At 40.5% G+C, this 13,562-nt stretch overlaps 1 protein-coding gene across 1 annotated transcript; it reads right to left on the bottom strand.

The window, feature by feature from the left end:
* Positions 1-6,303: 6,303 nt before the first annotated feature.
* LOC125482978 (forkhead box protein H1-like) lies at positions 6,304-12,956 on the bottom strand. Its single transcript, XM_048596179.1, has 3 exons — positions 12,711-12,956; positions 12,488-12,592; positions 6,304-7,356 (listed from the first exon to the last, which is right to left on the bottom strand). The coding sequence occupies exons 1-3, from the start codon at positions 12,954-12,956 to the stop codon at positions 6,304-6,306; spliced, it is 1,404 nt and encodes a 467-aa protein (XP_048452136.1).
* Positions 12,957-13,562: the final 606 nt, after the last annotated feature.

Below are 13,562 nucleotides of genomic sequence, written 5' to 3'. Positions count from 1 at the left end.
AGTTGGAAAGAATGTTTTTGACGTGGCTTTTAGACCACTGTATACAATTCTGGTCTCCTTGCTACAAAAAAAATGTTGTTAAGGGTACAGCAAAGATTTATAAGGATGTAGCTGAGATTGGAGGGTTTGAGCTACAAGGAGTAGGCTAGGGCTTTTTTTCCCTGGAGCATCAGAGGCTGAGGGTGACCCTATAGAGGTTTATAAAGTCATGAGGGCTTTCGATAGGGTGAATAGCTAAGGCCTTTGTCCCAGGGTAGAAGAGTCTAAAACCAGAGGGCATAGGTTTAAGGTGCGCGGCAGAAAGATTTAAAAGTAGACACAGATATTTTCCTTTGTAGGGCAGTCTAAACTGAGAGATCATAATTTTAGGCTAAATGGTGGGAGATTTGAAACAGAGATGAGGAGAAATTACTTCTCTCAAAGATTGCGAAACTGTGGAATTCGCTGCCCAGAGTGTGGTGGATGCTGGGTCACTGAATACATTTAAGGAAGAGATAGATTTTTAATGAGTAATGGGGTTACAGGGAGTAGGCAGGAAAGTGGAATTGAGGCTGATAAGATCAACTGTGATTAGATTAAATGGTGGAGCAGGCTCAAGGGGCTGAATTGCCTACTCCTGCTCCTAATTCTTGTATACAAGGAAATAAGATTCCATGTAATGAATTAGCTTAGTATGGTGCCAGAAGGAACAATGCAGTAGACCAGTTTAAAAATCAGGGACAGAGAAGACAGGTTGGTCATAAAGTACACTTTAGCCATGATTATTTTACTTGAATTTGATTTCAGATTCACTTGCACCCTTGAGAGATATGCACTCATTTATAAAGAAACGTACTCATTAATAAGAACTCTTTTGATTAAATGTCCTAAAATGATCTTACTAAATTTTCAATAGCTAGAACCTATAATGGCATTGGATTATTTTTCATATTTTAAGGACATAGCATAATAATTTTATCATTTTGCTTACCAAATAAAGACTACCCACATGATACATTCATTCCCATTCAATGGTCTACAGGTAACTCCCTGAAGATTCAAGTAAAACTGTATATAAGTAGCTAATTCATACTGACTAGGGAGTGCCCAGGTTTTAATCTCCAGTCCTCCCTGAGTTTGCATCTCCTGTGGATTACAAATTATGTCAGTAGCCTTCATGTACAAAGCTGATGAGCACAGCAAACTATTAATTTCCGAAGACAGATTCTCTCACAAGTACCCCACCATGAAGCTACCAGGTGTCATTATTGATTGTTTTTGGCACTGGCATGTTACCAAATCATTGGTGTCATTGTGGTGGTGCATGTCAGTCCCAAGTAGAGTCTTAGAGCTGTACTGAAGGTAATGTTCGGTTTAATTCGTCCATGCTGACCAGATATCCTATGTTAATCTAGTCTAATTTGCCAGCTTTTAGCCCATATCCCTCTAAATCCTTCCTATTCATATACCTACCCAGATACCTTCTAAACGTTGTAATTGTACCAGCCTCCATCACTTCCTCTGGCAGTTTGTTCCATACATGAACCACCCTCTGTGTGAAAATTTGTCCCTAATGTCCCTTTTAAATCTTTCCCCTCATATCTTAAACCTATGCCATCTACTTTTGGACTCGCGTAACCTCAGGAAAAAACTTTGATTATTCAACCTATCCATGCACCTCATGATTTTGTAAATTTCTATGAGGTCACCCCTCAGCCTCCAACACTCCAGGCAAAATAGCCCCAGCCTATTCAGCCTCTCCCTATTGCACAAATCCTCCAACCCTGGCGACATTCTTGTAATTTTTTTCTGAACCCTTTCAAGTTTCACAACATCCTTCCTATAGCAGTGAGACCAGAACTGAACACAATATTCCAAAAGTGGCCTAACCAATGTCCTGTACAGCCGCAACATTACATTCTAACTCCTCAACTCGATGCACTGACCAACAAAGGCCAGCTTACCAAATATCTTCTTTACTACCCTGTCTGTCTGTGACTCCACTTTCAAGGAACTATAAACCTGCACTCTGGCAACACTCCCCAGGACCTGACCAATAAGTATATAAGGGACAACTGAAATTGGTCTAACTGTCAGTAGGTGAGGCAAGGATGAGTATAGAAATAGTTTCTCACTGTAGTTGACATCAGACTAGGCTTGTGTAAAATAGTCACTTCTGAAAATTTCTGGCCAAATATTAGCTAGAGTCAGAATCAGAACAAGAGGTAATCGATTTTTTTCACTTCATGTTATGCAATCGCACAGGTCAAATCTAAACATCAAATCCTTCAGGGGGGAGGAAAGATAAGTCTCAGTCACAGTAAAGATAACACGTATGATAAAAGAACCACCAATTGTACAATAGGGATGTTCAATGGAATATTCTTGAAACAACGTTGGATTCAAAAAAAAGGTTTTTTCAAGACAGTAAAACAAATAAACAAGGGCAATATAGGCTTATCACAATTCTTGCAATTAAATTTGACTAAGACATCCTCATAATACTTGCTCATTGCCATTACTCTTCATTAGAAAAAAAAGAACTTTTAATCTTCAGTTACAGGAGGTTATCTCAATTGTTTAGCAATGGACTATGCAGATAGACAGCTTGAGTTGAGTGTCAGTGTCAGTGGTAAGATAGCATATTTAGTGAGGCATTCGATACTCAGGCAACAGGAGGTGGATTAGCTTGGATAGTAATGTTGAACAAGTCCTGGGACACACAGAACAGTTGATGATATTTTAATATGAAAATAATTCTTGTCAAGTATTTAATCTTGGCAATCATGGCAGTGTCATTAATGTTATTTACATTTCTGGGGCTCACAGAATAGAATTGAACTGCTAGAAAAGTAACAATTTATCACATTTGCTTTGGTGCAAATTCTTCAGATGGAATTATTTTTCTTGTATGTTTCCTTTTAAAGTTGTTGAGTGAAGCTCTGTCATTCTTCAGGGATCTTGAGGTTCATGCTCAGAGCCCTGAAGATAGCTGGACAGGTTAATAGATGTAGTTAAGAGTGCATATGGGATGCTTGTCTTTATGAGTTGAAGCATAGATAACAAGAGCAGGGAGGTTAGGATGGTGTTGTACAAAACTTTGATGAGACCACAACTGGAGCACTGTGTGCAGTTCTGGCCACTACACTATAGGAAGGATGTGATTGCACTGGAGGGGGTGCAAAAGAGATTCACCAGGATGTTGCCTGGGATGAAGCATTTTAGGTATGAAGAGAGGTGAATAAACTCAGGTTGTTTTCCTTGGAGCAGAGAAGATTGAGGGGAGACATGATTGAGATGTAGAAGATTATGAAGGGTGTGGACAGGATGAATCGAAAGCAGCTGTTCCCCTCAGTTGAAGGGTCAGAAACATGGAGCATACTTTGAAAGTGAAAGGCAGGACATTCAGGAGGGATTTGAGGAAAACATTTTTCACCCAGAGAGGTAGTGAAGGTCTGAATTCACTGCTGAGGAGGTAGTTGAGGCGGGTGACCTCACAACCATTAAAAAGTACTTGGATTAGCACTTTATGTGTTATACAATCAAGGCTATGGTCCTAGTGCAGGAAAGTGGGATTAGTGTAGGTAGTAGCCTATTTTGTGGTACAGACGCGATGGCCAAAGGGCCACATCTGTACTGTATGATTTTTTGTTTCACAATGAACAAAGGTGGCAAAGCTTACAGTAATTAATGGAGTTAACGTTTTGGGTCCGGTGACCCTTCCTGAGAAGGTTATTAGTTCTGAGGAAGGGTCACTGGACCCGAAACGTTAACTCTGTTTTCTCCTTCACAGATGCTGCCAGACCTGCTGAGCTTTTCCAGCAACTTTGTGTTTGTTCCTGGTTTACAGCATCCGCAGTTCTTTTGGTTTTTATTACAGTAATTAATGTTGTGCACAATTTTAATGTGTTAATGACAAATTTGTATACACATATGACGTGCCAATTTCACTCAGTATAAATCAATGAATTCAGATTGTCATGCAGATTTAGCACAGGAACTGTACATGCATATTTAGTCTTTCCTGGTGAGAGGCGAAGTTGGGATGGGCAAAAGGATGAAGGGACACTTCACAGGGCAAAATTTGGGTTCTCAAATTGTAGACTCAGGCATTTTTCCATTAATTTAATCTTTATTGGCTCTCAAATGGAAACCACATTTTAAAAACACAAAAAATGCCCGTTTTAAATCACAGAGTTTATGTTCCACATATGCACGAAGGTTATTAGTGTATACTATTTCACTAATTGAGACCATTAGAAACAATGCTCTCAGCCAGCATCTACACTTTCCAGCAAAAAAAACCGAAGAGACCAGAACTGCAAGGGGTCAACTTCTCTCCTCATTCTTAGCCCAAGGCCAATGAGGCAAATTGTGAGGGTTTTTTGCCATTATATTGGCACAGCTGGTGATCTTTGGGTCAGAGGTTTGAGGTTCAAATCCATGAACTGGTACTTGGGCAACCCTTTAAGCCAGACATGCTGAAGGATGCTGTATTCTCCAATCACAATTTTGTTCAATGTTTTAAGGCACTGTTTGAAGCATTCTCCTCACGGCCTAGATCACACCCCAGATACCAAAAGCAGATTAATCAGTTATTCAGCTCACGGCTGGTGCAGAATACTTTGGCATTTGTCAACAGAGGAATAATTGCACATCAGAAGGAATTCACTGTAGAAAGCACTTTTCAGATGTTTCCAAGTAACAGTGACTCTGATTGTTGTCCTGGTGTAACCCATAACAATATCCCAATGATTAATCTTTATAATTCCTGGTGACGTCAGAAGAATCCAGGGGGTGGCAATATTCAGTTCAGCACACCATGGATCAGAAACTACAGAATGATACCATTGACAGTTGCATAAACTCACATATATTCCTTTCGGTTTAGGACAGTTGAGTGGCAATGGATAGAGAGACTTTATTTTCTCCAATTGAGGATCCTGAGTTATGGGCAACAATCCAACCGTTGGAGCATGGCAACTGTGGAACGAAATCAGGAGACATTTTGCTTCTCAATTCCGAAAGCTTCTGGATTTCAGACCAATTGAAAGTTTCAAAACAACCAATAACTTGCATTTACATAGCACCATTTACTAAAACAGCTTATGGCATTTTTCAAGGCTGAGATGCCTAAACATTTGGTTAAATTGTAGGATCAAAAGTCAGGCAGTTGGAGTTAACGTGTAATCTGATCATGACTGTGTAACTTAATAGCCCCAATATGTTCCTGTTTGCTAAGCATGGGTGAGCTATTAGAATTTATTTTTTTAAAAGGTTGTATGTAAGCTTATAGCTGTCATGCAGTTCAATTATGAACCAGATTTTAAGAGATGAGAGTGGAACAGGGACAGAAACACAATCTTAAAGCAAACAACTAGTTTGTTCAAGTTATTGTTTCAAACACAGAGTTGAAAGCACAGATATAATAGGAGGAAGGGAGAAATGATGTAAAATATAAGACTTGTCAATACCTAGTTTTACAGTTTACTGTAAAGTATGTCATTAAATGGATGGGTCCCAAATGAAAATAATTACAAAACATCAACTCTTTGATGCAATTCAGCTGTAGGAGCATCACATCCAGGCACAATCCCAAAATTGCTCAGTGTCCGCCCACATCACAGCTGGGGATGTGGGAATTGTGGCCAATTTTCTCTTTGCCCATTCACAAGCACATTAATGCCAATTACATAACATCTCTGGTCCAAGTGAACATCACCTAAATATGGGACCATTCCAACAGACTGTACTTATTTCCGTCAATAAACTTGCAGAATCAATGCAAACAATACTCCCAAAACACCCGATGGAAAGACGGAAGGAGCTTGGCACATTGGGAAAAGTCGGGTAGAAAAAAGAATCATTGCTTATCTAAAGTGTACAGTCTCAAAACACAGGACAGGTGAGAAGATTGTTTTTATGATAGCTCCATGAATGTAAGCAATGTGCATAAATCACTTAAAAGTCAATAGAATCATAGAATCCCTACAGTGTGGAAGCAGGCCATTCAAGTCCACACCGACCCTCCAAACAGCATCCCACCCAGACCCATTCCCCGATCCTATCCCTGTAAACCTGCATTTTCCTGCATCTAACCTACACATCCCTGAACACTATGGGCGATTCAGCATGGCCAATTCACTTAATTTGCATTTTTTGGACTGTGGGAGGAAACCAGAGCACCCAGAGGAAACCCAACAGACATGGGGAGAATGTGCAAACTCCACACAGACAGTCACCTGAGGGTGGAATCAAACCTGGGTCCGTGGCACTATAATACTAAAAATATTAGAAAATTTCCAAATAACTGCATTTGGGCACTCAGTAATCAAATGGCATGTATCGAGCTCTTGCCAGGTTGCTCTCATTGGGTGACATTTCAGTGCCAACAGGAGATGGGTAAAATTGATGAAATACAGTATCAAAAACACTCTTATTTGGTGGGACAACTTGCAGCATTCTGTCCAGATCGAATACAAATGGTGGACGTAAAGGTGGCAAAGCGTGTGGATCAGGTAGAAATGGCCACCTGGGTGGGCTAAAGATCGGCGTTGGTCTATATGGAGAGAAGAGATTTGAAGGACTGTTGTACTGAAAAAATGTGGAATATGGTAGACTCATACTCGGAGGTGCAATTACATTTGGAGGGGGATATTTAGTATAAGATGTTGGTAGCTCCCAAGGCATGTAAGGCCTTGATGGAAGTTCTGAATAGTTGGCACAACGATTGTTTAGCAGTGAGAGAGGAGTAGACGTGCTGTAATCCATTGATAACCTCAACCGTTTGGATTCATGCTGATGAGGAGATTCTCGTTGAGAAAAGTTGGTGTTGTCTTCAATGGAGGAAGAACTCGAAGTTGAAGTGCTTAGGGGTGAGGGAAACTGGTTCTTGCGATGAGCACTATGAGAGAAAGAGAATGAAGAAGAAGCCTGTGGGCTGTCAGATATTGCTGGATGAGGATGCCAAGTGTCCAAGTCCAGTTGTGTAGAGCCTTTGTTTGATGCCTTACTCTGGAGACTGCACTTGGAGGTCTTTGGATAACGTTTGTCCCTTTCAGATGGAGATACTTCCAGGCTATTCCACAATGTATCAATGGAAAAAGCGTCATCTGTCCTGCTGCCACCTTGTTGCAAGGGGGCAGTTTCAAACCGAGAACAGGATCCAGTGACTGGCTGTGCTTTGCTGCTTTCTTCAGAAGCCACAAGGCTAGCAATCCCACCTTGGATATAAGCAGTTGAACTGGCTGCAAACTTCCTCGCATCTTGTCGTGAGACAGATGTGTTTTGTCGCTTCAATGCTTCGGGTGGAATGCGAGTAACATCGACCGTCCAGTAGTTCCCCTTCGCTTGTGGCCGCTGTGGGTCATTCAATACCTAAACAACAAAAAAGAAGTATCTTTTAGTCATCAAGCCCCTTTCTTGTCCTTCAGCTGTATACAATTACTCAATGCCAGATGGTTTTCTATAGCACTGGCTGTGGGGTTGTGATTTCTCATTTATGAGCCAAGGCAGCTGCTTTGACAGGAAATTATACACTGGAAGGCATCACAAGTGAACTATCAAAGTCAAATCTCTACCAACCTCATGCATTATTAATATACTTATGCTTTCCAGGACGCTTCTGTGGAAAATAAATGGGAAGAAGTGGCTGACAATGCTGCCTCACAGCGCCAGGGAGCCAGGTTCGAATCCAGCCTTGGATGACAATCTGTGTGGAATTTCAAGTTTGCACATTCTCCCTGTGTTTGCATGGGTTTCTTCCAAGTGCTCTGGTTTCCTCTTACAGTCCAAAGTTGTGCAGCTTTGTGGATCAGCCGTGCTTAATTGTCCCATAGTGTTTAAGGATATGCAGGCTAGATGGAATAGCCGTGGTAAAAGCAGGGATAGGAAAGGGGAACTGGGTCTGGGTGGTAGGCTTTTCGGAAGGTCAGTGCAAGACTCAGTGGGCCAAATGGCCTTTTTCCCCACTGTAGGGATTCTAAGAAGGATCCTGGCAAATTCCTCAGTACCTACCACTTCTGCAATCAGTGTTGTGGAGTCCAATTCAAGATGACCTATTACTACCCGGTTACCTCAATATCCTTTGGGGATAAAATCTGGGACATACCCCTAACTATGCTCTTATTCAGTCATATATTTACCAACTGAGGCAGGCTGTGTACTCTATTGTACCATGCTGTAATGCTGTAGTTACTGAGGTTAATGAAGTCTAGTTGTTAGAAAACCTGAAATTTTCCAATGGCTCAGAAATTTATCTAATGAGGAAACTATATGTTGTAGAACAAAAAGGAAATAGCCTTGATTGATAGTCTTAACAGGAAGTTGTCATTCAGCCATTCCTATAATTTCTGCTAAAGATCTCCTGACAAGAGGGGTCAGTTGCAGCTTTAGGAAAAGGGCTGGCACGAAGATTGTAATTGCGGTCTACTATTCCTGATTCTACTCAGCAGTTTCCTATGAACGACACTTTTCCTTTGTGACCACGCATCAAGGCTTACCCTTCCTTTCATGCCCAAAGATTTTCATTTTACTGTTATAATAGCACCAGTGCACACTGTGGGATAGTCCAGAATCACAAACTATGGATGAAGGAGGTTATTTATTCTATCTCATGCAAAATTCTATAGAAACCTGTAAATTGCCAAAGTATAATTCAGTGTTTTGGCTTCCACGACCTTAACAGGCACAGTCCAAGTATTGATTTCCCTTTTCTGATGAAGGGTCTAGGCCCGAAACGTCAGCCTCTCTGCTCCTATGATGCTGCTTGGCCTGCTGTGTTCATCCAGCCCTGCACCTTGTTGCCAAGTATTGATCATTTTGTTTATGCAGTTTCCTGACCCAAATCAGGAATTTGCCTGTTTCTCCCATGACAGTTATTTTTCAATCATTGTTTAACTTAAATCTTTTGGAATTTATGTTTTCTAAACCACTCCCTTAATTGAGGAAACATCTGAAGTAAGCAAGCCTCCTCCATGCCACTCTCATTTATCTTGTTAAACTTAAATTGAGCCTCTACAGGCCCACTATTCTCCAGAAAGAGAGCTTCCAGAGATCCCCACACAGCATTGAAGGGACAGAAACAAACTTATCTTCAACTCCACTTCCTCTTCACTGCACCCAGAAATTGAATCCACAAAGTCAGCAACAAAGGAGTTACAAATGAACTCAGTGGTCAATTTCTTTTAACCTCCTCCTCAAATGCTTAAGAATTTAAATGTCTCAAATGCCTATCCCTGCTAACTCTTTGACTCCCTTGTTAGTCAAGGGACTATTTCTGCCCTTAAAAGTATCACCTGTACTATTCTCTAGGGAAGCAAGTTCCAAAGACACTCAGCCATTAAAACGTTTCTCCTCATCTGTCTTAAATCGAAGACACCCCCTAAATTTAAACTTAACTCCCTCATCCCAGATTCCCACAAGTGGAATCATTCTTTCAACATCCTACCACCGCATCCATCCTCCCATAACTGCCCTGACAAATTCCCCCAGAATTGTGCACTACAAAAAACATTCACCTACCCTAACTTGCTGATGGTTAGGAAACCAGCAGGAACCAACCTAAAACAACAAGCCCAACCCAATTTTCAATCCAATTTTTCTACCCAGATTGTAGTTTTTAAAAACTGATTTTACCAGAGGAAATTCTGTATCACAGACCTGCTTTAAGGAAGAAAAGCAAGGAAAAGAATAGGTGACAACGAAGATAAGATTTAAGTGAAAAGCAAATGGAATCTGCCAACACGTGTCCTTAAAATTTATCACCAAGTGTAAAACTGACAATAATGGTCGAGCAACTTATTTTACAACTCAAACTGATCTTCTCTATTATTGATGGAGACAAAATTAGGGTAGGGTGTAAAATGGGTCCAATTTGCTAATCATTCAATAAGACTAAATTATTCACAACTATTCTGAACTACGTAGAAGGAAACATACTCAGTAGCAGAATGTGCTAATGGTAGAAGTTAAAACATTCCCCTACTACAATGATACTAATTAACAACTACATGCCAAGTCAGAGCTAAGTATAGGCCTTAGATTCTTGCACTTAGCAGGTACTTTACACAAGCTCTTACAACAGAATGAGAGATTTGATGAGAACTCAGCTCTCGTATGCAACAAGTAATTTAAATTTGCTTTGAATTAAAAGCAATTATGAAAATCTGCAAAGTACGTTCTGTAGAACATGCTTTTATAATTCTCCATTACTTGAATTCTCAAAAAGCTAACACAGTGATTTTCTAAGTGGCTGCAGGAATAATAGAGTGGTAGAGCAATTATTTAATCTGGTGGGAGAATCTATTAAACTGTAAAATATAGGACAATGTCAGAAGTCACATGACTCCAGGTCAGGCAGCATCAGGAGTAGGAAAGTTGACATTTTGGGTCAGGACCCTTCTTCAGAAGCATCAACTTTCCTGCTCCTCTGATGCTACCTGACCTGCTGTGTTCTTCTAGCTCCACACTGTATTGTCTTTGACTCCAGCATCTGTAGTTCTTGCTATCACCTATAGTCCAACAGATTTATTTGAAATCACAAGCTATCAGAAGGTAGCCTCCTTGTCAGGTGAAGGTGGGTTATAATCTGGTATCATGTGACCCAATACCAGTACATCCACATTATAAAATGTAGTAGCAGAAGTACAACATTCAGTCGAAGAAGTTTGTTCTGCCATTCAATGAGATCTAATCAACAACTCTACCTTCCTTTTCTATCATATTGGTTTTAATTCAGACTGCATTAGAGCTTTTTTCACATGAGGAAACTGCAATCCTTGTTTCTATAACTCCTGAGTCCCTTACTGATTAAAAATCAGTATGTAACAAGCAGTTTGTGTCTCAGCCTTGAATATCGGTAATGACCCAAACCCTTACAGTAAAGAATTCCACAGATTCACTTCCTTCAGGGAATAACATAACCCTCCTGATCTCATTTCTGAAGAAGGGTCTTGATCCGAAATGTCAACGTTCCTGCTCCTCTGATACTGCCTCGCCTGCTGTGCTCCTCCAGTTCCACGTTGTTACCTCCTCATCTCATGTTTTAATGGGTGACCCCTGATGTTGAGATTATATTCTTGGTCCTAGACTCATAAGGGCATAACAACCACTCTGCATCTAACCTGCCTTTGAAATACTCTTTAATTCTACCACCCAGTTTCTTATATTTGCCTTAAAAAAAAAGCTAAGTACTGAGAAGTTAGCAAATAAAAGAGAATCCACTTTTTGTCTTCAATTCATTTTTCGTGCTGAAAGGAAATTAAGTATGACTTTCCACTCAGGCTATTCATAAAATTGCATTTATTACTGAATTAATCTCCAGCAGTTCTGAATGGTATGATTCAGCAGTTACAGGTAACCTGGGCGAGTTGAAGCAAAGATTAAAATTAACATCTGCTGTCAAGTTTATTTTACTAGGGCTGTTCGTTCAAGTGAACGGTGCTTGTATTGGTAATTAAAGGAGGAAGTGTATAGCCACCCAAAGTCTAGTCTGCTAGGAACAAAGACCGAAGTAACTCTGCCTTCTCTCCACAGAGAGTTATTCCAGCAATTTCTGATTTCCAGCATCCGCAGTTCTTTGATTTTCTTTTTGTCTAGTCTGCTGGTATAGGAAGAAATAAGGAGCGGAAGGGGCGCAAATGCGATTTGAGGTGGAGCTGACACGGACTGTTCGGGCCGAAAGGTTTGCTCTTCGCGTTTTAATTTCAACTTTAATTCTCAACTTTTTGCTCTTGAGTAAGAGAGGATTTTTTGTTCATTAATAGTGGTTTTCATGAGCTGCGCCTTGCGAAAATAGATAAAGGAAACATTCAAACTGAAGTAAATTACGGGGAAATCCACACCAACTTTTGCTTTGTCGACGAAGAGAACACATTTCCCCCCTCCCTCCATCTGGGGACAAGCCATTGTACAAGTTAGAGAGAACTTTAAAACCTGAGCAAGGGAACAGCAAGAAAATTGTTTCCCCACTTCATCCCAAACGCAAAATAATTCATTGAAATAGATAACACAGATGGCCAGGAATTCCCAATTCACAGGCACTGCACACATTCCAATGTTGGAAAGAGTCTGAGGGTTCTTTCCCGCTTGTTCATTCTAATTTCTTTGGGAGAGCTGCGGAAATTCCGGAAAAAAAATCAGGTATAAATCATTTTACCGGAGTTTACACGTCTCTTCCACAAGCAGGAAAGCTGTCCTTAAAAGTCAGTCTCTCCATCCGTTACCTGCATTTGCAATCACCAATGTTGTGACCGAGTACTATACTGACAAGCTTCAAAATCAGAAAAGGTACAAATTTCTCATTGTACCCGGATGATTAGCCTCAATTCCAGTGGTTTAAAAGCCTGGGAATTCAACATCCCCATAATAAGGCCTTGATGATGAGAATACAAAGAATACAGCCAGTGGGAACTGAGCTTTTCAATCTCTCTCCTCATTTAAATTGCTACACTGACCTCTGCTTTACACTATAATTGCCCAACACAATCAATATAGTTAGAATACTTACTTTTATAAAACAGTCATTCAGAGACAGGTTGTGTCTGACAGAATCTTTCCAGCCTTTGTAATGTCCTTTGAAAAATGGAAACATAACACTAATTTCGTGGAGAATCTGTGAACACATAACACACAGCCATCTTGTTACATTTTGTTACATATAACATCCTCGCTATATTTAACAAAAAACTACATTTCCACACACACACCAGTCACAAACAAAAAACCTGTACCTGAGATAGCTTCAGTTTCTTCTCTGGTGAATTAAGGATAGCAATGGTTATGAGAGCAAGGTATGTGTAGGGTGGCTTAGGGTATCTTTGGTAATTTTTCTTCTTTGATGGTTGTTTGTCAGTATCTCTTGCATTTCCTTCATTGCAGTCTTCTGTAAACTTGTGGTCTCTTATATCCTGGACCTGAATTGTAGAGTCATGGGTATGACAAGCTGAATCATCAGAGATGTGAACTGACTGCTTCATCCCGGGAGCCTTGGATGAACCCACCAAATGCAGACTCTGAGAGGAAGGGTTTCTTTGGTAGAGGGATTGTTTGAAGTCAAGAGGGGTGGTTTTTGCAGGAGGAAGAGAGGAAGCCATTGCATTGTCCCAGTCTTGCATTGCCAGTTGAGCATCACTGCTGCCAGCTAATGGAGACGATGTTGAAATCATCTCAAATCTGTCTACCTCCCAGCTCATTCTCATGCTGATAAATGGAGCCGCACAAATAGACTACAGCCAGAGTTGTTTTCTTAGAAGACAATCAACATTTGCATGATCATCCAAAGTGTAATCAGTCATGACACAGGAGGATTAGCTGATGAATAAAGGGGTGGGATCAAATGGGAGGGGCATCAGAAAGCTTGGGAAGCCAATGGAGTTCATCAGCTCCACAACTTTTTGCCCCCTTCAATGTTTTTGCTCCCAAATGCTGGAATCTCTCCTTATAATGTGGCTTAAATTTATTGCACTGTCTCTTTATTTTTCACCTGAACCTAGTTAAAGGTCACTGCTATTAACAGAACGACTTCTCTTTTCCACTAGGTTATAATAACTCTTTGTGAGGTTATCAGTCCTCGTTAGCACATG

The sequence above is a fragment of the Rhincodon typus genome, chromosome 4, assembly GCF_021869965.1.
Source record: "Rhincodon typus isolate 14 chromosome 4, sRhiTyp1.1, whole genome shotgun sequence".
Taxonomy (NCBI): domain Eukaryota; kingdom Metazoa; phylum Chordata; class Chondrichthyes; order Orectolobiformes; family Rhincodontidae; genus Rhincodon; species Rhincodon typus.
This window is presented reverse-complemented; position numbering and strand designations above follow the sequence as displayed.